Source organism: Agelaius tricolor, unplaced genomic scaffold, assembly GCF_023055355.1.
Source record: "Agelaius tricolor isolate 1412-34295 unplaced genomic scaffold, bAgeTri1.0.p SCAF_14, whole genome shotgun sequence".
NCBI classification, from domain to species: domain Eukaryota; kingdom Metazoa; phylum Chordata; class Aves; order Passeriformes; family Icteridae; genus Agelaius; species Agelaius tricolor.
The window spans coordinates 12,390,827-12,414,908 of NW_027269274.1; the positions used below are offsets into that span (position 1 = coordinate 12,390,827).

Sequence of the window (24,082 nt, forward strand, 5' to 3'; positions counted from 1 at the left end):
TGGCTTTTCAACTTTTACCTGAAGGAGGAAACTAACAGGAACACTAAGATAAACAAGTTGTTACTAACAAAAATAATTTATTAATAAGTAGAAACAGAAAAAAAATATGCAGTGTCCAGCCATGGTTAGGAATGCATTCTTTCTGTGCAGCAGAAAATCACTGGGCTCCATGCACACCTCCTATAAGCTTACCTCTTCATAATCTTTTTTACTTTCTGCCTGTAAAATTGAAGACCTGAAAGAGAAGAATGGAAAACACAATTTTTTGTATTTAAAATTCCTCACAAATACAGTCAGTCAAAAATTATATTTTCATATTTACACTTTGAACAAGTTATGAAAGGCTGAAGACTATTTGTGTTGAAAGCAGTCAACATTTAATTAGGATGGGGAGGAACCTATGCTTTCCTTTCAACAGGAAACAGAAAAGGAACACAATTCTAATTGTGTCCATGTAATACTTAAGTATTCACAAAATGCAATAATATGTGATTGTCAACTAATTACCATAATCTTATTTTGAAATACTACTCAGCTACATTACAGAGTTTATAAACAAAACCCCAGTTAACACAGTTAAAGGATATCCCAGATTTTGCTTTTAAATATCCACAGAATACATCAAGTTAACATCTGGCCAAAGGCAGACCATCTTTCTTCTCCTAACCAGTGAGTGCAGTGTTTGTGCCAAGAAGCAGCAGTGTCAGAGCACTCACTTTTTGCCATCGAAGGAGGTGATCTGAAAGCAGTACCGTCTGTCCTCGCAGTCCACAGCCATCACTGAGCAATTGTCTATGTCCATCACGAGTCCCCCAGCCACATCTCCTCTTGCCTGGCTCATCAGATTTCCACCTTGAGTGAAGTAAAACTGTCTCTCCCAGCTGGAAGACACCAGCCCTGTCTTACTGAAAGATAAGAACAAGTCCTCAGTTAGCCTCCCTTCTTGCTCAGACACTCTATAATTAGTTGCTGCAATTGTGTTCTAATACAGAAATTAATGCCTCAATCAGTAAGTATTTTGCTTTAGCTGTTGTTGTAAAAGTAATCAACTTTTTTTTTAATTCCTTGGAGCTTATTATATAAATTACAGTAAAGAAATTTAAATGCTACAACTTATTTTTAATAGCTCTCAAAAGCAGCTGTGGGACTTCCTTAGAGGCACAGCTCCCTCCTGTGGACAATGAGCCAATGCTGCATGGAATCCAGAAGCTCCTTCCAAGGGTATTTTGGTTAACAGAGTGTTTTGCCTTGTTTAGATCAAAATTACAATGTTTTATTTGTAATTTGAATCCCAAAGCTTTAACAGACACTTCCAGAATAATCCTGATAGATGGAATCTTGTTACTTCCCAGTTAGGATGCAGAGGAATTACACTCTCAAGCCTTTTTTTTAAACTGTGAAAATTCAGGCAAAATTACACTAAAATCAGGATAATTATGCTTTGCATCTGAATGACATTATGTCAGTGTAACAATGAATTTAATACTAACTAGGTGAAGAAGTCCAGAGAAATAAATAGAATAGCTCTTATGTGACTTATTCAACTAAATATATAAAATCAGCATAGCTAACACGTAAAAAAATTTTCCAGCTTCTTTAGCTTTCCTTTCCCAAAATTAAATACTCTGGAATTTTTAAATAACAGATTACTCTTACTTTCTTGCATTGAGATAGCCAGCTTTCCTTGTTAGATTCCTATGGGCAGGAAATTTGGTAGGATCAGGATCAGGCAAATACAGTGGATCACTGGCTACTTCCAAGTCCTCTATAGTTTGTTGCATGTTTTCTACTTCACAATCCATCTCCCTGCGAACACTAAGATACAAAATGTGTTATAAACAAAGATAATTTATTAATAAGTAGAAAAAAGTAATCCTCATAAAAGCTCAAAATTCAACAAAGCCAACTTACTTCTGTACACTTGTGCCAATATTGGTCAAAAATTCTTCCAGTTGCTCAGTAAGATTTTCTGAACCCATTTTAAAAAAGCTTATCTTTAAAGAAAAAAGGAGGAAAAGGGAGAATTTAGTCATTAATAAAACTACACTTAAAACTAACAGATGAAGTCATAGGAGGCTAAAGTTTCTCAGAGAAATCTGTTTTCATCCCTCATTCCCACCAAAGCCTGTTCCTAAAAGCAGCAGAATGTGTGTTTGAAGGCTGCTGCTGGCACTGCAGTGGCATTTGTGTCACAAGGACGTGAACAGAGCTGCCTGGAGGAAGTACAGAAACACACAGGAAACACTCCCAGGGTCTCTCTTTTGTCAATGCCACCATTCTGCTAACTGTTGTTATGGGGAGTTATATGTGGGGCACATAGGAGAGAAGGTTAGGATTTGTCCTAAACCTGTGAGGATTTGTCCCCAGGGAACTAACAATATGTATTTTTATGTATTTTAAGCACAGGGTACTCCATAGTAGGTCAGAAAATCTGCCACAGCTACACTGAGGTTAGAACAGGAAGCCCTGGGACATGGCCCTGCCCCTCTGTTTCTTAGATTCAGCAAAAAGCTCCACCTAAGCAACAGGCTGCACTTATTTTACTGCACAAAACATGCAGAACTTGGCTCTTAAATACAAGCTGCAAAGTCTCAAAAGAAAGCAAGTGTTCTTGCCTTTGGAAAGCTTTCAGCTTTCAGTGTGCAGGAGTTGATTTCTACTCAGGTCACTGTAGGAGTGCCAAATGCTGGAAAGCTTGACTTGCAAAAACCCCAAAGCTCATGCTTAATAACATACTTCCAAAAATACAAATTAAGTCTGTCCACATAACTATCATCATTCTATTTTCTGTTGCACCCATCCTCAAGTAAACCAATCACGAATTTATTAATATTAAGCAAAACCAAAGTATTTTAGCATTCTGGCTCTTCCACAGCCTTGACTGAAAACAGTAGTTTTGTGGCTTTTGATGAGTATCTCATTTCAGAACAGCTGCCACAGGAATGAGTTTAACTGTGTCCATGTTATTTGCTGAGCAGGTTCACTCCTATGTGCACTTGCATGAAAGCTCTAATCAGTTCTTTCTTCCATTTACTGGAATCAAGTGCCCAGCAATGAAAATCTAGGCATTACATCAAATCCAGCCATCTGAGTTTTGGGGGAAAATGAACCACTACATTTGTCCCCAGACTTTGCTAAAGACCCTCAGATGGAGTGAAGAGATCCCTGCAGTGAGTGGGCCATGAGCAGTGCTAACTACCAGCACTGTCAGGGCACAGCTGTGGCAGCCCAGAGAAGGGGATGGATGATTCTTTTTCTCCATTTCCTTCCTTGGACTGCTGAAGAGGGCTTGCAATGGATTTCAGTACATCAACCTTCATGAAGGACTTTTATTTCTCCTTTGAGACCTACAGCTTTCAGAATCTGAAATTACCTGAGCTTGCATGTACCCTAGCAAGGGTTCTAGCAGAGAAATCTTCTTTTTGTACTGGAGAGTATTTAATGCACAGAAATAATGCATCATAGTCTGATGCTGTTTTTTCCTTGAAGTATATACATCTTCTGTAACTTCAGCCTTGATCTGAAGAGACACAGACAAAGGGAGGGAAAAAAGCAATGTTTGAGATTGGCATTGATCACAGGCCCTGTGGACAGCTTTATAGCCAGCAGGGAAAAATCCAGTCATGTTCTACCCTCTATCACCAGCTGCTGCATATTTTACTATTCTACTTCTCTAATTTAAACATGAGATATGTGAAAAACAAACACAGCATTCTTTTCCACCTGGAAAGTGTGGTTATTTCTTCACAAAAACAAACTGAATATGACATCACAATATTATTCCTAAAGCACTGTCAGTGTTACAGGACAGGCATGTATTGGAGAAACCTGCTTTTCTGTCTAGACTGCTAAAAGCTATCAAATGTCACACAGAATCTGCCATACACTGTGTTCCATCATAAATATATATGAAATGAAAATTATTTCTTATCTTCTTTAAAAATCAATATAAAGATTTTGGTTTACAAACCTTTTCATTTTCCTTTCTTTTGGACAACCGACTGTATCTGGTAATGGCAGCATCATGGTCTAAGCAATCAAGAGAGAATTTATGATCATTTTCACAAATTAATGACTTATGAAACAGAGCAGAAAACCTTTTATATCACAGTGTTACACAGACAGCTGAATGCAAAATTCTGTCATATTAACACCTTTAGGAATAGTTCCGGTCTGTTTATAATCACTTCATAGCAACAAATACTTGGGCTGAAGAAAAATTCTAACCAGATGCAAATGTTGCCAAATTGTGACCAAGTTCCCTAAACATCCACTATTTTTCAAAGAAGAACTGCCCATTAAGTAGAGAAACTTTACATTATGAAAACCTGTACCTAATATTTTTTGCTTCTAAAACAATGATACAGTTTTGACTGAGAGAAGTAGAATATTATTTAAATAATAAGTTCTCAACATGGATATATTAGTGGCAACTAAAAAAATAACTTCTGAAAATAGGGATAAGAACTATGAAATTCATTTTAGGGAGGTAATTTTTTTTTATTGATTGGGTCCTGTCTTTAAGAAATGAGCTACCACCTATACCACCAGAATTACTCTTTTTGTAATTTTGGTGGCATAATCCTACATTATTTAATAATCATACCTACACTTAAGGTTTTGTAAAAAAACCCTTTCAATTTGCCTTAATGCTTCAGTACACAGAGCAGAGATTTACAGGTGACCCAGGAAAGTTGAGTACCTAAGTATCACTCAGAAAAATTACACCTTAATTAGTTACTTTAAGACTACAGGCTTAACTCCACTGGTTAAGGACAAATAATAATCTACAATAACACTGATGTCTTGTAATATTGATAAGATTAAGTACTTTACACTTACCATTGCTTGCAATTTGGAAAACTTCTTTTAGAGTTAATATCTCTAAAAAAAACAACACATCACAATTTAAGTAAGTTGTTATTAGTGTAACATTAATGTATTACAGTTTCTCATGTAACCTTGCCCTCAGAGTCATCTCAATGTCACCTTGTACCACACTGAGCTACCAGTACAGGCACTACAGGGCCAGGCAAGTCTGCTCCTGCCTGGGGCCTGAGGATCATTTCTGTGCTTACTCTCATGAATAGAAATAATTTACTTTGCTTTTTAAATGGGGAGATGCATACTTTTGAGAGCTGAAAAATAAGTGGTGTAGTCTATTTAGTGAAACAAGAGCTATGAAGATTAAATGCTATGTTTTTATTGTTGCTGCTGTTGGAAAGAAACAGTATTTGGTCAAGTCCTCTACCTTTTAGATCCCTTTCTTTAAACTGGGTAATAGGAAACATCATTGCATCTGCAAGCTGAGTTGAAAGGACTGCATGGCAAGAGCTGAGCTGAAAAAGACAAAAGAAGAAAATCTTAGGAAAGCAATGCTGAGACCAAATCAAATCACAACAGGTGGACATCAATGTCACTTAAAGACGACATGTACAACTCAAACACATTTTTGCACGTTCCTTTTTTTGCAGCTACTTTTTTCTAGGTTCCAGATCTCACAATCAGTTTTTTACAGAAAACCTCTAGAGTTTATTTTTTTTCTGAACTTTTTCAAGCTACTGGTTCATGTCCAAAACCAGCCTCATCCATCCTGACTAGTCTGTTGATTTGTCCAGTTTCCCTCCAGCTATGGCACAGCCCATTTTTTACAGATCACAGAGGTAGAACAAAATGTGATCCTCCTCCTAAAATGCTTTTAAAGTGAGGAGAGAGATCACAACAAAAATCCTGATGGTGCTCTTAATGGTGCTCAGTTGTGAGTCCTGTGAGTCAGTATCCAAGAGAGACAGCAGGAGGGTCCTGACCTGTGTCAGTCAGGTCCTGAAATCAGGCAATACAGACACCCTTGTGTACAGAGCTGCTAACAGCCACTGGGTAATGGTTCTGGCTCTTTCTCTAGCAGTTAAACTATGGTTTTTTCAGCAATGTATCCTCATTTTGCTGAATTCATTCTTTATCTTAAGGTTATGTAACTTTAAATAGATGCTGCAATATAGAATTAATTGTTACCTTGTTGACAAATGAATGTCATTTCTGTACCTCCTGGCTTAAAGATGGAGTTATTAGGCAGTTAAAGTCTGCACCTGACAGCATTAGCAAAGCACATACAAGGACTTACCTCATCAATCACTTTTGCAAATTGCTGCAGAGTGGAAGTCATGACTTCATCATCTCCCCCAAGTGGAAAATGCTGAGAAGGCAAAAAGAGTTATGTTGTTTGCAGGGCCATTCACAAAACTGGATTAATCATCTCTATGAGTATATCAGGTATTCCATTATTTTAAAATATTACACAGTTAAGATATACTGAAGCAGTTCACCTCATTAGGTGGAAAAGGAGGATAGGGAGCAGCAGCCTCTTAAGCAAATTTTTGTTTTTAACATTTTTAACCTCAGAAAAGGGGACCCAGCAGCAAAGCTACCAACAAAGAATCCTTCATAGTACAGGTTATGAGGGAAGAAAGTTATGGATTCCAGAGTTTGTGCTTTCAGAGATGGAATTATGCTCACAGAGCAAATTATGGCTGTAATTTAGAGATTGCAATGCAATCTCTTCTCTTTGGGACTACTGATATTTAAGTACTTAAAGGTAAACAGGTTTATAAAGTAAAAACAAAACAGAACTACCCTAAGCAATTCTCAAAAAAACTAATCCAAAAGTAAAATATTTCAAAAGTTATTAATATTCTTCATGGTAAGAGGAACTTCATTCTAGTTTAGTTGGAAGAACTAAAATAAAGGCAGTAGATTACTTTGGCAACAATTGAAACCACCAACCACAGCAGTTCCTTTTATCTGGACCAAACCTAAATTCATTCTACACTGTGCTCTGGGAGATAAAATACCACAGAAATACACAGGATTTTGAGCACAGTATCTGACCACACAGACAACATGATTTATGCAGTACCTGTTTCTCATACTCCTTCAGAAGCTTTGAAGTCAGATGAGTTGCTGCACTTAATTCATTCTGATTTAAAAAAAGGGAAACATGAAAACCAATAAAAAGTCAAACAGGTAAAGTATATCTAAATTAAAAATACAGACATAAACTCAAATTTTTAGAGAACATACAGAAGACATTCTGGCATAAAAGTGGAGTTATTTCGAGATGAGTGAAACATGAATATATTGTGGGTAAAAAATAACCTCCCACTTGGTACATACTATTATGCACACAGAGATCATTTTAGTGTGTGCAACATTTTAGAACCACTTGGGAAATACATTAGACTTACTTAGAGAACAAAGAATATAATTTCACTTGTCATAAGAAATTCTGTTGCAAAAAGAATCACAGGAATTTAGTCTTAGCACTCCCTAACATTAAAAGGACAGAAAAGCAATCATTAATTCTTACTTTATTTCACTTCTACATTTAAAGCATATGGAAGTTAAAGAAAAGCATACAGAAGTTAAAGAAACATGAAATGCGGTTCCAAAGCTTTATAATGCATTCAAGAATTTCATTAACACTACCTGAGCATCATATATTCTGTGCATGGCTTGAAACAATTGATTGATGTAATTGGATATTGCAGCAGCATCTTCTTCAAACACTCCCAGCAAAGAGCGGGTCTGTAACAATCAAACAGCCAAAACACAACCATGACAAGTTAGAAGAGAAGAATTTAAATATCATGGAATTTCAGACTTAAATAGCATTATTTCAGGTTTCATTACTGGAAGTTCTATAAACCCTCCAATACTGTTTAAAGGAATGCTAACTGTTGCATGCCAAAGAATCTCACAGATACCCAAGCTCAGCCTTCCTCCTCCTGTCAGCCTCTCTCCAGGTTAATACATTTTCAGAAAGGAAAGGGCCAAGGGAGATGGAAAACTGTTAAATATAGAAACTGTGGGCAACTACTGGGCTCACTGTGGTACATCCCTAAGGAGAAGGGTAAAGATTACTGGTATTAAACAGCTTGCCAGGTCTACACATCTCCTCTGCAGTGAGATCCAAATAAAGGCTGTGACAGTCTCATACTGTCCAACCTGAACACAGACATCTGCTGGTTGTGCTTGGACCTATAACTTACCTGTGGGATACCCATCAACTCAGGGATCAAAAGGTTGAGGAACTACACCAAACCAAAACAATACAACACAACCTGCATCTGATTGTCCTCAACATACATATTTCTCACCACTGAAAAGGAGTGAAAAGATCTGTCCTTACCCAGGTTGTCAGTCTGTCTGTTCTTTAGCTGGTGTCACCCACAAGCCTGATGACTCCTTTGCCCACCTGCACCGTGTGCATCACTGATGGTGCTTAACAACCTCCACCTCAAGAATCAACCTCTTTTATCACTGGCCACCTATTAGACTACAACTGGTCTCCATCTAAGCCCAACTACCCAGGCAGTTTTTCCACTCAGGTCACAGTCCATACCTCTCCCTTCTGGCCAGAAGAATGCTGCCAGACCATGTCAGAGTCCTTGCACAAGCCAGGGTGACTGACATGCCCCGCTCTCCCTCCTGCCCAAGGGACTGACTCCACAAGAAGGCAATCAGGTTGCTCAGGTGTAATTTGTCTGTAAGCTTAAATGAGATGCTGACTGCATGTTCTTGCATCCTTTTTGCACTTGGAAGCAAGGTTATTCCTCCTCACCATGAGGATTTTGAATGGCTTCCTTCCACCAAAAATCCCAAAGGGGGAAAAGCAGAGGATGTACCAGTAACTCTGCACAGCCACACTGGCTTTTCTTAAACATTGCTTGGGATGCTTGGCTGTAGAAACAGGAGCAGTGATTGCAAGAGCCACAGAGGAAATGCTTTGGCAATGTTTTAGCAAAAGGACCGTGCCTTGTTCCTAGGTTTACACTAACATTAATGCCCAGGCAGAAAATTAAAAGAATCATAAGCACATAATTGGTTTTTTTTTTTTTCCCAAACTATGACTGTTAAATACTTGAAATTGGAAATTCTAGTTTTTAGTCTTCCCTAGGCTGTCTTTAAATTACTGAAGTCTTTAGTCCATCTCCCCTTGAAGTATGAAGGTCTTTTTCAGCTCTTTCTAATTTTTAGCTTTTAATGATAATCAAAGAGTACATATTAAACCCATATAAAGTATATTATTTAATAATTCCTTCTGACATAAGATTCTTTTATTTAAGTTGCATTAGATGCCTGGCTGTATCACAATAACTGTCATGCTATATAATGTCTAAAAAGTATTTAAATATTAAAAAATATAATCGAACAGCATAATCAGCACAAAAATAGCTTTAATGCTGGTTCTAGTTTATAAAACAAGTGGAGAGAGGTGGAGAACTCAAATCTTTGCCAAGTGTGGCAACATGTGTCATCCTAACAGCCTTGACTCTCCCATTAAGGTAGACAAAGACTCAAGAATGCAAAAGAAAAAATTACAGGGTACTATAACCCATGACCTTTAAACCTGAACATAAATAAACCTGAGCTTGTAATTTTAAAGGAGTATTATGTAAGGTTTCTGGAGTATACTAACTCTTTAAAACTGAACATGGAAAAAAAAGTTATCTTTATGTTTTACTTAAAAAAGTCTGTTATTGATGTTCAACCATCAAAACAACATTACATAATACTGATGGAAAGAAATTAACCTGAAACTGTAAACAAGTTATGGCAGACTTCTGCTTAGCAGAAAATGAGAGCAATTGTTTACTTGTGTTTCTAGTAAAACTCTGCATCCTTTTCCATTTTCTTTAGGATTCTTTCAATCCATGTTTGTGAGCAAGCAAACAGCAAAGGACCAGGGAGGAGCTGCATGAAGAAACCCCTCGTTAGAAGTGAGTGTTTTAAGGCTTCCATGCCATCAGGAGGCCACTGCAGGTGACAGGAGACAGAGCCTGTGCCACCAGTCTCTTGGCTTTTTTGTTGTGCAATGCTTTGGGAATGCAAATCAGTGTGAGCAGAAACTCTCTCTAAACATACACTGAGTGTGTGTGTAATTTATGGCCTAGGTTAATAAGTAAATTGCCCCGTTTTGCATAGCAAAAGACTATGTAAGCTTGGCCCTTGGTTTAGGCCTGACAAGCACAGTGGTTAGATTTTGATCCTGTGACAACAGGAAATGAATGGGTTTGACATTTTTGAAAAGCCTTTCCTTCCTCAGACACAGAATAAGTTTGAGATGATGTTTATATACCTATAGTCAGTGTCTGAAACACGAACTGCAGGCCATGGTGCAGCACTAAACAACCCCCAGGCTGGTGGCTGTGCAGTATTCAGCATGAATGTACCCAAGGCATGGCAACTCCTCCAGACAGAGGCTTCTGCTTTCTTCAAGCAACATTTGCTGCCATTTCCACTGCACTGATTTCTAACAGAAATTAACTAATGTAACAAATGGACTAACCCAACAGAACACTGAGTCCTTACTAGAGGACGTTGACTCCAGAATTCATCTGAAAAATTGACTGAAAGATGTAAATTTCTACCTACAAAAGACAATATTGACAAATCCAATTACTTAAGCATCTCAAACACATCGGGCTGAATCAGTCCTTGCTTGTCTGTATCACAACTAACTTGACATGGAAAATTCTAGAATTACAATTGCATTCCAATAAGTAACATTTTTTCATGTGTTTCCCAAATGTCCTCAGATGGTCCTAAATTCATGTTACATTTGACATTTCCTGTCAATATGAATAGTTCTGACTTCCTTGGAAAATACCTTCAAGAGATAATTTTTTAAAATCAGTATTATTACACGACTCTCAGAATGGTTTCCTCTTCATGAGATGACAGCAGGTTTGGCCCCTGGACCAGAACCCACATTAGAGGCCAGGTCTCATCTCACATTCAGCATTTGACCTATTTGGGGCACTGTCCTTAGGAAATCAATTATTCCTTTTCTGCATGGCCTTCTTTTGCTTTTTTAAGTCGTCTTTCCACTTGATACAGAATTGTTAAAGTAACTGTCGTTTTAGGGGCTAAATTTCCCTTTTTAACAAGTGAAAGTTTCTCTTCCTATGACCCAGGAATTAAAACTACCAATGCACATGCTATTGCAATATGGGACAAACTGCTCACTATGTAAACCATGCACCAGAACAAGGACTGTAATTCAAAAGGCTGCCATAAAAGAAAATACATTGCAAGCTTTCTCCAACATCTAAGAAATACAGTGCAAGGACTTGCTATTGCTGCTGCCAGCAAGAGAAATCAGAACCACTGAATAAAGCATTTCCTACTTTTGAAAGAAACTGCAGCGCACTACAGAGCATCGCTGACAGAGATCAGGGAGCAGCAATGCACGAGAAGGGTGGGAGCACGGAGAGTCTCGGGGCACCATGTGCTGCCCACCCACGCTCCGCACTGACCACGGCCGCGATAACCTCACCCAGCCCCGCTGCTCACACGGCTCTGGTGAACCTTAACGCGCCTCGGTGAAAAACAAAGGGGAAAATGGTTTGAGAGGGCAACGCGGGTTTTGTGGTCAGGACGTGTCCAATATCGAGCCCGAGTGCGAAGGCGGGGGTGGAGATCAGAGAGCGGTGCCGGTACTGCCCCGCCGGAGGTGCCGCAGCACCCAAGCCCGGAGCCCCGGCCCCGCTCCCGGCCCGCGGCACTCCCGGGAGGGCGGCGGGGCCAGCGGGTGACGCCGCGGAGCCCCGAGCGGGCGTTGGCAGGGCACGACCGGGGCGGAGAGCCCGAGCCGAGACTGTCGGAGCCCGCGGGGCCGTGCGGGCAGCGTCCCCGCCGCGCTGCTGGGGCGTCACCCTCCTTCCCGCCACCGCCACGGCTCTCCCGGGCCGGGAACGACAGAGAAGCAGCGCTGGGCCCGCCAGCAGGGGCTGGGCCCGATACGGCCTCCACCGGACCTGTCTTACCTGCGGGCTGTCCTCCAGCGTCTCCTCGATGGGCAATTTATCGATGCCGGGCATGGCGGCCACCGCGCTGAGCCCCCGCGGCTCCGCTGCCCCCGCGCCGGCCCAGCCGGACCGACCCGCACCGACCCCCGCCCGTTGCGCGCCGGACGTCCCGCCCCCCGCGCGCCCGCCTTCCCCATTGGCGGGCCCGGCTACCCCATTGGCGCGCCCGTCTTCCCCATTGGCCCGCCCTCCCCTCCCACCCGGCTGCCCATTGGCTGGCGGGCCTGCCCGTTCGAGCGCAGGCGCGGGGGATGAGGCGGTCGCGCGCGGCCCCTCAGGGCCGAGGCTCCGGCGGAGACCCTGGAGCGGCTCCGTGTGGGGAGCGCAGCGGAGGCAGCCGGGGCCCTGCTGAGGTGACTCCCCGGCAGTGCGGTCACAGCTGTCAAGCAAAGTGTCCTCCCAGCCCTGTCTGTGCTCCGGGGGTGGTTGTGGTCTCCTCACAGACAATTACCTTGAGGGCCGCTCCACAGCAAGGGGGCGCCGTTGGGTCCCTGCCGTTCTGCATCATCTTTGGCCCTCTTTTCTGGAGCATCCCTTTTGGAAAGTCTCCTCTTATCCCTGCCATGTGGATGGGCCCCAGGAGGAGGGCAGTCGCTTCTATGGTGCTTACAGTGAAACGACAAGAGGCCTTACGCTGAGACAGGAGAGGTTCTGATTAGATATTAAAAATTAGTATCTCCGCTCTCTTAGTCTGAATAATTGTGGTGCCATAGGTTGGTGGCAAATTATGTACGCTTAAAGCTACTGTGAGGGCTCACTGAAATCAAAACAGATCATTGGTTCGACTTGTGAACTGGTTCAGCTCTGAAATTACTTAAAATTGTAGAATCCCTAAGGTTGGAAAAGACCTCTGAGATCATTGAGTCCAACCATTAATCCAGGAGCCCGTGTTCACCACTAAACCATGTGCCCAAGTGCCGCTTTCTCACATCTGAACACTTCCAGGGATGGTGATTGTCAGGGCCACCCTGCCCATGGAGAAACTTTTTCCAATATCCAACCTAAACATCTCCTGGCACAACTTGAGGCTGTTTCCTCTGGTCCTGTCACTCATTACCTGGAGAAGAGACTGACCCCCAGCTGGCTACAACGTCCTTGCAGGTGGTTTAAGAGAGCAAGTCTCAGTAGACTTGATGATAGTTTTTAGCTGGGGAAAAAACAAAACAAATCAAAAACCTATTCCTTTGTTGTTTTGCTTTTTGGGGACCAGGTGAACTTAGTCCAAAACCAGATCAGAAAGTGCATGAAGTCATTCAACAGAGCAAATGATTAATGATTGTGCAGTCTTGCTATGAGACCATTCTTTATGTTATATCAGGTTATGATTTACCATTTAAAGCAGATAAAGGGCAGTACTGGTGTGTTAAATCGTAAACAATTAAATATTTTTGAGGTGGCTTTTGTTTTGTTTGTTGGTTTGGGTTTTTTGATGGGTGGTGGGTGGTTTTTTTGTTTTTGTTTTTTTTGCTTTTGTGTTGGTTTGTTTTTCCCTGTAGGGAGTGGTGAAGAAATTTCCAAGTTAGTACTGTTCAGTCAATTAATTTGCCAGCTCAGCTGGTGACTCACCTGACTGAAGCAAGTCACAGCACCTCTCCCTTTCCCTGTCAATAAGGATAATAATTCAGGATTATCTTACAAGGTGTTTTAAAGACTAAGTGCTGTATCTGCAGCTATGTGACAGGACATTAACATTGGTTCATGACCAATAAATGCATGTGCTTCCTGCTTTTGAGACAGTTAACTTGTGACCAAGCTTTACAGCAGCCTTTACAGCAGCAATAAGAAATGACTTTATTTTGTACTGGAAGATTGTTTTCCCAGTGGAATTCAGGAAGGTGGTCACTTTAAGTGGATTGGGTTTAGTTAGCTTTGTGTGTTCACAGCTGTAAGTGACATCCAAAAGTTTTACTTGAGCCACAAATTTGACTGCAACAAATGTAATAGGAATGAACTGAAGAATGCCTCTGCATCCTCTAATTGGGGTTTTAGTGTTACACTGTTTTCAGCATCATAGACCTTTTGTTAGTGTGTGAGGGGGTTTTTTTTGTTGTTGTTGTTTGGGCTTTTTGATTTGTGGGGTTGGGTTTTTTGTTTGGTTTGGGGTTTTTTTTGGGGGGGGGTTGTTGGTTTCTGTTTGTTATGTTTTGTTGTTGTTGTTTTTTCTGCAAAATATCTGCTAAGAAGCCTTAAAAATGTGGGGAACTAACACTTGGCACTTTGTCAACAGAGAGAAGAGCAGTGAACACATCTTCAGGGGATTCCAGATGTGTGCCCTTATGGAGAGAACATTTTGCCCCTGCTGGAGGGTGAAAGTAGCTGTGTGGATAAGGTAGGCTTTATTTGCAGTGTTTCCCACTTTTTAATACAGTGTTTCTCATACTTTTGCTAGTGGCAACCTTGGATTAACCTTGAATTTACCTGCATTCACTTAATCTCCCTGTGTCAAAAGAGCTTTTACTTCAACCAAGAAATAGCTAACTGCTTTTGTTTTGTGAAAAGTGGTGTTACCATTGGGAGGTATTCTTGCTTTAAAAAAACTTGGGAATTCTGAAGTTGGCTTTGAATATAATGCTTGTTATTCATGTTAAAAACATCTTTGAAAGAGAGCTTTATGCAGCATGACTTCAGAGGTGGTGAGATACTGGGTAAATTGGTTGTGGGAAAGGTGAATTTTTGGAGTGTGATAAGTAATGAAGAACGATGATATATATACCATTTATATCCTTTTAAAAAGCTGGAAATGGTGCCCAGGCTCCAGTGAAAGGTGACCCAGCAGTGGGTGAGAAGAGCAAAAGGCAGCAAGAGTCAGAACTGAGACCAAAGCCCCCAAGAGCTCTGGGTGTGGTCTCCTCAGCTGGTGCAAAGAGCCAGTGGAGGCTTCCCATCTCCTAAAGAGATGAACTCCACTGTCCCTGGGCAAAAACAGTGCAAGGTCTGAAAGGGTGATTAGTTTCCTGCCTCATCAAGTATGTGGTGCTGTAAGAGGATTGGATTTGCATATCCAAGGAGCAGTGACTTTTCCTATTATTGCTTACTTAGGATTCCCAATGTTTTAATGTTTGCTGTGTTGCTCTAATGACCCCTACCAAGGTAATTAGTTAAAAGGCCATAGGTAATTTCAAATGGGTTGCAAGGTAGCATTGCTCGGTACTGATGGGCCAAAACAATGAAATGCAGCTTTCAAGGGAGGGCTTAAGGTCCATAAACGGTGACTGGAGCTCATCTTGCAGGTCAGCATTGCAGGTGGATGCATGCTGCCTGAAGATCCAGTGACATGTGGGAGAAGTGTCCTTGGGAAGATCACTTCTGGAATTGCCACTCTTTTAATAGTTTGGTTTGACAACAATCTTACTGCACAACACAAAGTCAGGCCAGAAGGAGGGGTAACTTTTCTGCCTGAAATAAAAATATTGTGTTCATGTTTGCCTGTTATTTTTGGACAAATCTTGATTTTATAGTGTCTCTACAGAAATTCTTCCTTTTCTTTGCCTGAACCAAAAGCTGTTTTTGAGCATGTGATGTAAACTGCTGTGTGACTGACAGATGAGCTGGAATATAAAAATGTTATGGTCTGTATTTTATTATAATGGATGAAATCAGAATTCTGTCAGACTTTATTACAAAGCCTTTATCTCCTTTCTTGCCATTACTCATAACTTTTTTGTGTGATTGTAAGTGTTGGCTCTGTAAGATTTAAATATACTTCTGTTTGCTATAAACCTACAAGGAGGGAGAACATTTGTGAGAAAAAGTTTTACTTGAGCTACAAATTTGACTGCAACAAATGTAATAGTAATGAATTGAAGAATACCTCTGCATCTTTTAAACCTGTAAATTTGAGTGTACTGCTTCTATTACGTGAAGTTTTGCTTTTATGTGGTGAAGAATTATCAGGAAATTTCACATCTGGTATGTTTCAAAAAGGCTGCAACAAAGTTATTTTAATAAGAAAAATGAATGCATGAATTATTTAAAATAGTTGGTGCAACTGTTCCTATTAACTAATCCAGGCACTTGGAAGGCAATTACACTGAGCTTTGACAACACTGCCAACCCACTGCACAGTGCCTTATGCCAAAAGCTATTGTTGTTTTATTGACCACGTTCACCATTACATATGCATATGAAAAAACAGAGGCATTTTCATCGGGATTACCCTAATAGCATTAAGAGATTATTTTTTAAATTTCCTTGGAAGGAAATTCACTTAAATGAGATTACTTATTACTTGACTGGTTTCCTATCATGCTTCTATGTTTAGGTAAGTGGAGTCCATTAGAGTATAAAGTTTTTTTAAAAACTGATTTTATACATTAATGATTTCAAATAAAAGAGAAGTACTATATTTGTGCACAGCTTCTTTTGAGAAAGTGAAGTCGATGCTCTGGTTAGGAGAGATAACACTTTTTGTCCCCCTTGGTGGCCCCCCTAGTGTCACCATTAGTTGCTAATTACTTGCAAACAAATAAACAATTAACTCCTCGTGCCTCTTGGTGGGAGAGTTTTCATTGACATGCTAAAACTTTCTAATAAAAGATTTTAATTAATGACGTTACAAATCCAACCCCCTTGTCAACACAGCTATAAGGGGGCCTTGTGGAGAAATGCAAGTGCAGTGCCCCTGCTATGCTGGATGAGGGCGAAGCTATGGCCGCTCCCTCGCTCTGTGCTGCCGCCACGGCGGCCTCTCCGCAGCGCCACAAGGTGCCCGGCTTTGGAGACAGCAAAACCACGCACTGCTCCTTCTCAATTGAGAGTATCTTGGGGCTGGAGCAGAAAAAAGATGGCATTCCAGCTGGGAAACCACACAGACCCTGGATGGATGCATGCACCAGCTTGGGTAAGTCAGTCTGTTTTATAACCTCAAGCTTTTACCCCTTAAAAATACTGGCATGTTTCTACTACAAACCAGTAAACTGAAGCTCTCCCTTTCTTGCTCTTTCTAGTTTTAGGTGATGACAGTAATCCCCATCTGCAAATCCCTGTTGTTTGCTATGAAAATCCATTATTTCATGCTAGAAGTGATCCAGTGCAAGAGGAAAACGTTTTGAAATGTGAAAAATATTTTTCAGTCACTGAAAGGCTGTCTTTCAAACGAGAATTGAGCTGGTACCGGGGTAGAAGACCAAGAACTGCATTCACTAGAAACCAGGTAGGGCTTTCCTTAGCATTTAACAGATGAGTAACCATGTAGTTGAGTAAAATGTTGGAGGGAACCTCTAACAGCTGCTAAGTTCAGTGTGATGTACCTCTGCAGAGAGAAATGTAATCAGGAACTGGTGTAAATTAACAGGAATGTTGCTAATTTCAGCAGATCTGTGTTTATGCACGGAATCATTGTGCAAACACTGATCAGAAGTCTCCTGTTGAACAAACTCTTATTTTATTTATTTTATTTATTTAATGTATTACTGCTATGAACATAGTGTTAACTATTCAACAAGTGTGTTTTAATCTCCTCAGATTGAAGTCTTGGAAAATGTTTTTAAAATGAACTCCTACCCCGGCATTGATATTAGAGAAGAGTTAGCTCGCAAATTAGATTTAGATGAAGACAGGATCCAGGTAATTAAAGATTTATTTGAACTTTTCTGTAATTCCAGCTATATGTTCTCTCTGCCTATATACATAAGTGGTTTGACAGCAGTAATGAGAATTTAATACTCTCAATTTAAACCAATGTATATACAAGAAACAGGCCTTCAATGATTTGTGAAATGGAAACCATTGAATTCCTTCTGAAATCTAAAGCCTTCCATAGCACTGATGAGGAATTAATCACTATAATATTTCCACAATATCTGCTCTGTTAATCTCTAGTTATTATCTACAGAACTTGATAATTTCCTTAAAATAATTTTTATGTTTTTCTTGTCATCATATTTGAAAAATAAATTTGAAACAGGTATGGACATAGTTTGTGAGACTGCCAGCAGAGCATAGGTGTGTTAAACCAGTGTTTGAACCTATGTCTTTCTCTGGCCAAAAGCAAAATCTATTCAGGAATGTTAATTATTGATTTCCAGGTAATTCAATGTGATAACAAGCATACTGTAAACAGAAGAATTTGGGCTTTGCTTTGTTTTTTATCAAGCTTTTGTTGCAAGTATTGTATTGGGCTTGATGAGAAACTTGATGCTGCAAATAGTTAAGCAGCTGAAGAAATAGCACCATAAGACATGTGTGAATTCCAGATGTTCACGATCTTCCAGGATCTGATACTGTCACTGAATTTAATACCAGTTTTTATATTAATTACAGTGAAGCTGATCTCATTTTCCAGTTAACCTGGGGATATTATTTTCTTTGTCTGTGGTGTTAAAATTACAGGCATCTGCAGATTTTAAATTTATATGGAACTTGCTAACTGCTGTCATCACACAAAATATTGTCATACTGCGTGAATACTTTTAAGTTTCAAATACTCTTCTGCTTCCACTGCTGTGTTTCTGAAAAGCATCCCTTCTCTTTCCATTTTAGATCTGGTTTCAGAACCGCCGTGCAAAGCTGAAAAGATCACACAGAGAATCTCAGTTTCTAATGGTGAAAAATACTTTCACCTCCAGCCTGCTAGAGTAGAAGGAAGGATGGTTTGCTGTTACAGTACTGCTACAGAAAATGAAGAATTGTTCATAACCTGTATTAAGTAATGATATAGTAATTATGATTTTATGCCCAGATTTGAAAGTTTATTATAATTTTCATTCAAATAAACTGTAAATACTTGAAGTTTTATTCTAATCTACTTTTTGTGGAAAAAGTGAACTTTTCCTTAATATACTTGAGTAAGTATTTTGAGAGATTTTGAGATATTTTTGCAGTTTAAAACAATTCAAGCCCTAGGTTGCACAAGAATTTCAGCTACTATGAATTACTGTGGATGACTTGACAAGCTTTATGGTTTTAGAAGAAGTCTGTTTCAAGTCTGAAATAAACTGTATGCAAAATAGATTTTGCTACAGGAAACAGTTTGTTGCATTGCAGTTTAAATAGCTGATTTATAAAGAATATGATGGTTTTCATAAATAAGATAATTTTTAGAAAAAGGTGTCTCCAGTGGAAGGACTAATATTCAACTGACTTCAGTTTTAACCATTGCTCAGTTAAAAGAAGCTGACAATTATAATCTTTTTATGTAATTTTAATTAATTTAGGTTATTTGCCTATTTAATTCTCTAACTTGGTTATCTCCTCTCTTGTCAATATAACTGTTCCAGTTATGGAAATTGCCCTATTATCTTTTAATGACAGAATGTAGCATTTTATGGGATCAGATCAGTGGGGCCAGACCAGATATCCAGATCATTGCCATTAATTTTAGGGTGTTGAATTCATTTTTATCAAACAGTTCATGAAAGTTAATTATCCTCATATTTGATATTGAACCTGAAGTCAAGGAGAGCCATATACCAAAAAAACCCCTGAGTCTTTCTTCATGGGCACAATGAAGGGAACCATTTTAAGTACAGGTTGATGCTGCTCTTTGTTCAGCAGCGCTCTAAGCATGTGCCTCATGTGCTGGTGACCTTCAGTGAGACTCCAGCCTGTGTTTCTTGCTCAACATAACTTCTACATTATCTGCTGAACAGACAAAGTATTGCTCTTCCTTTCTTCATGCTTGTATCCATAGCTGTTGTCCAATAGGATGAAAGGTAAGTTGACAAAATAGAGCGATAGAAAAAATCATTTTATGTAGTCTCATACTAGGAAAAGCTAAAGGGAGGGATGATCTGACAGTCCTTACTTACTATTTTGAATTAGAGTTTGAGCTACAAGAGATTAAATAAAAACCATTTCTATATTTTCTGAAAAATATCACTGAAAAACTGCACTACTTTAGAACTGGGTGACAGATATTGGCCCTTCCGTGTTTTTATCTTCATTGGCTCATTGCCTTCACTTTTATGCAGAACCCTAAAAATCTTGAATTGTTTGGCTTTGCTCCTGAAAATCTTATTTTAATATGGAAATAACAAACTTTTATCTGATATTGAAACATTTTTTTTGTACTTTATTGGATTTGGGAAATAACATTCCTAACCAAATCCTGTTGTAATCCTGCATTCCAAAATACTTAAGAGAACCACAAGTAAAGCAATTTAAATTGAGCCAGATCCATTGGGAATAGTTTTTAGAGAAATTGAAATCTCAATTGAGATACCTGCCTGATCTGGTAAAGGCAAAAACAATATTGGGAATGCATTCTTTTATTTTGTTTTTCTTCACACCTCAAAACGTATATTGCCCATAGTTTAACCTTACTGCAGGTAATCTGAAACTATTGTCTACTTTGCTTCTGGAAACAAAGTTTCCAGCAGCAGCAGATTAGACTAATCTGTACAGATTGATTGCTTAAGAACCTTACTCTATTATCTGGCAAATACCTAAATACACCTAAAGTCTGCTATAATGGAACTTGGCTCAAGTGACGGAAGTCTGACAAAGCAATTGAAGAGAAGCAGTAGAATAGTAGCAGAATAATAATAGCACCAACCCTGGTATCCTGCTCTCCATTAGCAAATGTTACCAGCAGGATCTTTAGTGTGAGGTGCTAGGAGTGTCCCACACAGTGCTAAGGGGGAAAGAATTGAAAAGCAGAGTTGCATTATTTGCTTCATTTGGCTTAGCTTGTTCTTCCCAGAGTAAAGGAATCAGCAAGTCAAAAAAGAGCCTCTCACTTTACATTTATACCTGTTTTGGCCAGCATGGGTTTAAATTGTGCCCATCACTTTCTCAAATGCAGCTGGATTTTTTTCACCTTGAAAAGTGTTAGTCTGGACTTCACAGGGTGTTTGTCTTGTCCTGGCAATATGCAGGGCTGCCTTGGCAAAGGATGTGACAGTTTTGTTTCCTGTGCAGGAGCAGCAGTGGGGAGGCCACCCTGCATGCTGGAATCCAGCCCTGCTCTTTCATTCCTTACATTGATTTAGTTTCCATTATTAATTGTTAGATTGATGATCTTTGTCCTTTATTTTAAAGGACTTACATTATTGGATGGGAAATATAAGGTATTTTATTTTTAAAAATACTTTGGAGCTATAGTGATTGACCTGAATTATTATTTCATGTCCTGTTATTTGGTTAATGGATTCATCTTGAATCAAAATCACATTTTGTTATTTTATATGAGCAATTTATAATCTCTTATGTATTTGATAATGAAAGAGTAAAAAGACAAAGTATAATAATCATTATATGAGGGGGAGCTGGGGCTGTTCAACCTCTTGGGGGGCATAAGGATCCCACCTGATTGCTTCAAAAGGGAGCTCTTGTGGTCACAGTGGGCAAACAGGGCTGTTGGTGAGGGAGAGGAAACCAGGGCTGCTGGACAGCCTTCAGTTCTAGATTCCTTTGTGGGGGAATAGTGCCTGGACTTGTGTGGCATGAGGGGAAAGGGCTACACAGAAAACATGGAAACCAGTCTGTCTGTTTTGGGCAAAGGTATATCACCCAAAGGTGATATCGGTGGCCAGCAGCATTTTCAGGAGAATCCCAGGAAGAGTGAAGTGTTGCCTTGCATGGCCCACTGTTACCACTGAAGTTTTGCTTTCTTAGATTAACTAGCAAATGGAAAATTGATCATGTACTTGTTGAGTTTAGAAACAGCAATAAATTGGATTTCTTTTAATACCTGTTTTTTGCAGGACACTCTTTAAGCAAGGAGGCAAGAACCTGATAAAAATGCTTAGGAATATGGGCTTGGGTGTAGCTGGGTGAGATTGCCAGTGACTTTCATACCCCTGGGTATGTTTTACATTTGATCTCATGGATGTGCTGTGGGGCTGGTATTAGAGTGGCAGAATAAGCACTGCATTGCTTGTGCCTTAAAATATAAAAGGAAAAAAAGAACAAAAAAGCAGTGAAAGGATCGATTTTGCAAGTGTGTCTTGATCCATGTTGTGAATCAGTGTGAAGTTCAGCATCTTGAGCAGAGTGTGTTGTGGAACCACACAGGTGCAGGTAGTGCTTTTGATATTGAATTTCTAGCATGGTCATCTGGCTTGGGATGTTGTAAGGATGTGTGTGAGCAGTAAAATTGATACAACACCTAGACTGAAAGAGAAGTAAATATTCCTTCTTTCTGCATTTATGTTCTAGGATTTTTTTCTCCTAGCTCCTAAACCAGGTTTTCCTCTGCCACTAAGATGGCTTGAAGGACAGAAGTAGGCAGGTGGTATAAGATAGTCCCCTTCATTAAAAATTATCTATGTCATTAGTCTTGTTGTTAATCACTATGACATTTTGGGACTTTGCAATTTTTAAATTGCATGTGTTACAAACTCATTATCTCATGGTGACCTTTTAAAAAATCCATAACCTTGCATCAACTCAATTATTGTACCTTCTTTTTCTCTGATCCTTTCTTGCTCTCTTAGAACTGAATTTTTATTTTACTGGTCTATGACATTTTATTACTTCTAAGGTTTTAATTGCCTGACCACAATTTCTAGATGCTGGGGCACTCTCTTGTCTGTATAACCAAAACATGTTTTATAAAATTAAAATGAAAAAATATATTTTACTGATAGATTTCCTACTTTTAATTATTGGAATTTTATTGTATGGATCATAGTAATACTCCAAAATATCTTGGGATTCAATTTCTATGAATGATGCCATATTAAGGACATTAAGAAGATAGCAGATAAAGTATTCTGCACTAAAAATCACTGGCTGTTTATTTGGCTTTTCCATATAGATTCAGGCTGTAAAGTCATACATTTTGAAACGGTTTTAATCTGTGTTTGAACCGCCTAGAAGAGTGCTGGGCTGCTCCTGTCCTCTAGAGGCTGCATTTAGCAATGACAGCCCCACTGCTGTGGGATTTAATCCGCGCTCTGCAGCGGGGCCGGGGCACGGGATGCCCGCAGGGGATTGACTGATCCTTCCAATTACACAACATTTGTGACCGAATTAATGTTCTGCACACGTACAGGGCCGGATTTTCCAAAGCTCTCAGTGCTCGGTATTGAACAGAACTTAGTGATGGGTGGGTGCTTCATGTTTTTGATGCTCTGAACAGCCAACCTTTTAAAATCTTACCTCTAAATGAATTTGGGCTGCTGTTGGGACTCTGTGCCCAGCTTTGTCAGTTTATGGTAGGAGAATATTTTCACATTCCAGAAGGGAATTCTCAGGAAGGGTTTCTTCACAGAAAGGGTTGTTAAACATCAGGGCAGGCTGCCCAGAGAGATGCTGGAATTGCCATTCCTGGACATGCTCAAGAGGCCACTGGATGTGGCACTGATGGTCTGCTTCAGAGTGTGATGGTTGGTCAAAGGTTGGACTCCATCTTAGAGCTCTTTTCCAAGCTAAATGATTCCGTGAAAGCTTTTGACAAAGTATCCTGCAGTTCTAGAATAACTCCACTTATTATGGTGTAAAACTTAGAATGACTTTTGATACAATATCTACAAATAGAATTCTTCTGTGATAATAAATACAGTGTTGTCAATGCAAATATTTGCCAGGCAAAAAACTTATTGCCACCAGATTTTCAGTTTCCATTGTTTCATCACATTGGAAGGATAAGAAATTACTTTGTGCTGTATAAATACTGTGCACTTTTTGACTATTCTAATTGCTTTTCAAAGAATTCAGTCAGAGCAAAATATTAAAAAATATTATATTATCCATCTGTCATGATTCAAATATTTGTAGGATTCTCTAACTTCAGAGTAGCATTCCATTGTGTGCTATGGGATGTGTCTATCTGTCAATATCCCTGTAGTTTGCTCTAATTCATTTTGGCAGAGAAAGGAAGTCAGAGCGAAGCATTCTCAGGAGGCATCAGCACTGCCCTTAGAATGCTGAAACTTCTGTAAAACTTAAGTTGGTTACATGGAAAATCTTTTCTTGGTGGTGTTTTTGTTGAAATTAAAAAAACTGATCCAGTCTTTTCCTCCTTTCCTCTGTAAACATGCAATCCTGGGCAGTTAGTTTTATCACAATTTATGGTTTAGGAGGACTGGTGTTTTCAGTGGTTGCTACTATTGTAATCTAATTAGAAAGAAATAATATTAATCTATTGTAGTTTACCATATTAACAGGCTTTAACTTTCCATGGAGTCTTAACAAATCTTGTGCACTGCATTTCAGTCTGTTATCTGCATATTTATCTTACTCTTTCCAAAAATCAGCAGCTAACTCAATCCTGATATCCAACTGCTTCAGATTTGTGTTTTAAAATAATATGCCAGACTGTAGAGAAAAAG

General features: G+C 39.5%; 2 protein-coding genes across 2 annotated transcripts in view; one reads left to right on the forward strand and one right to left on the reverse strand.

Moving 5' to 3' along the window:
• Positions 1-11,972, reverse strand: part of APPL1 (adaptor protein, phosphotyrosine interacting with PH domain and leucine zipper 1) — a 24,345-nt gene extending 12,373 nt beyond the window's left edge. Inside the window, exons 1-12 of the mRNA XM_071439755.1 lie at positions 11,826-11,972; positions 7,483-7,581; positions 6,914-6,973; positions 6,122-6,193; positions 5,252-5,339; positions 4,843-4,884; positions 3,971-4,029; positions 3,374-3,520; positions 1,912-1,994; positions 1,657-1,815; positions 717-905; positions 193-235 (exon numbers count right to left, since the gene is read on the reverse strand). Of these exons, the coding sequence (XP_071295856.1) occupies positions 193-235; positions 717-905; positions 1,657-1,815; positions 1,912-1,994; positions 3,374-3,520; positions 3,971-4,029; positions 4,843-4,884; positions 5,252-5,339; positions 6,122-6,193; positions 6,914-6,973; positions 7,483-7,581; positions 11,826-11,879 (1,095 nt within the window). The 5' untranslated portion in view covers positions 11,880-11,972. The remainder of the gene's footprint in view (positions 1-192; positions 236-716; positions 906-1,656; positions 1,816-1,911; positions 1,995-3,373; positions 3,521-3,970; positions 4,030-4,842; positions 4,885-5,251; positions 5,340-6,121; positions 6,194-6,913; positions 6,974-7,482; positions 7,582-11,825) is intronic.
• A 4,521-nt stretch (positions 11,973-16,493) lies between these two features.
• HESX1 (HESX homeobox 1) lies at positions 16,494-18,446 on the forward strand. Its single transcript, XM_071439219.1, has 4 exons — positions 16,494-16,707; positions 16,814-17,019; positions 17,331-17,432; positions 18,348-18,446. The coding sequence occupies exons 1-4, from the start codon at positions 16,494-16,496 to the stop codon at positions 18,444-18,446; spliced, it is 621 nt and encodes a 206-aa protein (XP_071295320.1).
• Positions 18,447-24,082: the final 5,636 nt, after the last annotated feature.

Excerpts from the sequence above, each read along its gene's own strand:
- HESX1 (XM_071439219.1), top strand. The coding sequence starts at position 16,494 with ATGCTGGATGAGGGCGAAGCTATGGCCGCTCCCTCGCTCTGTGCTGCC. Across the intron at positions 16,708-16,813 it reads GGATGCATGCACCAGCTTGG|TTTTAGGTGATGACAGTAAT; the intron begins GTAAGTCAGTCT and ends TGCTCTTTCTAG. Across the intron at positions 17,020-17,330 it reads CTGCATTCACTAGAAACCAG|ATTGAAGTCTTGGAAAATGT; the intron begins GTAGGGCTTTCC and ends TAATCTCCTCAG.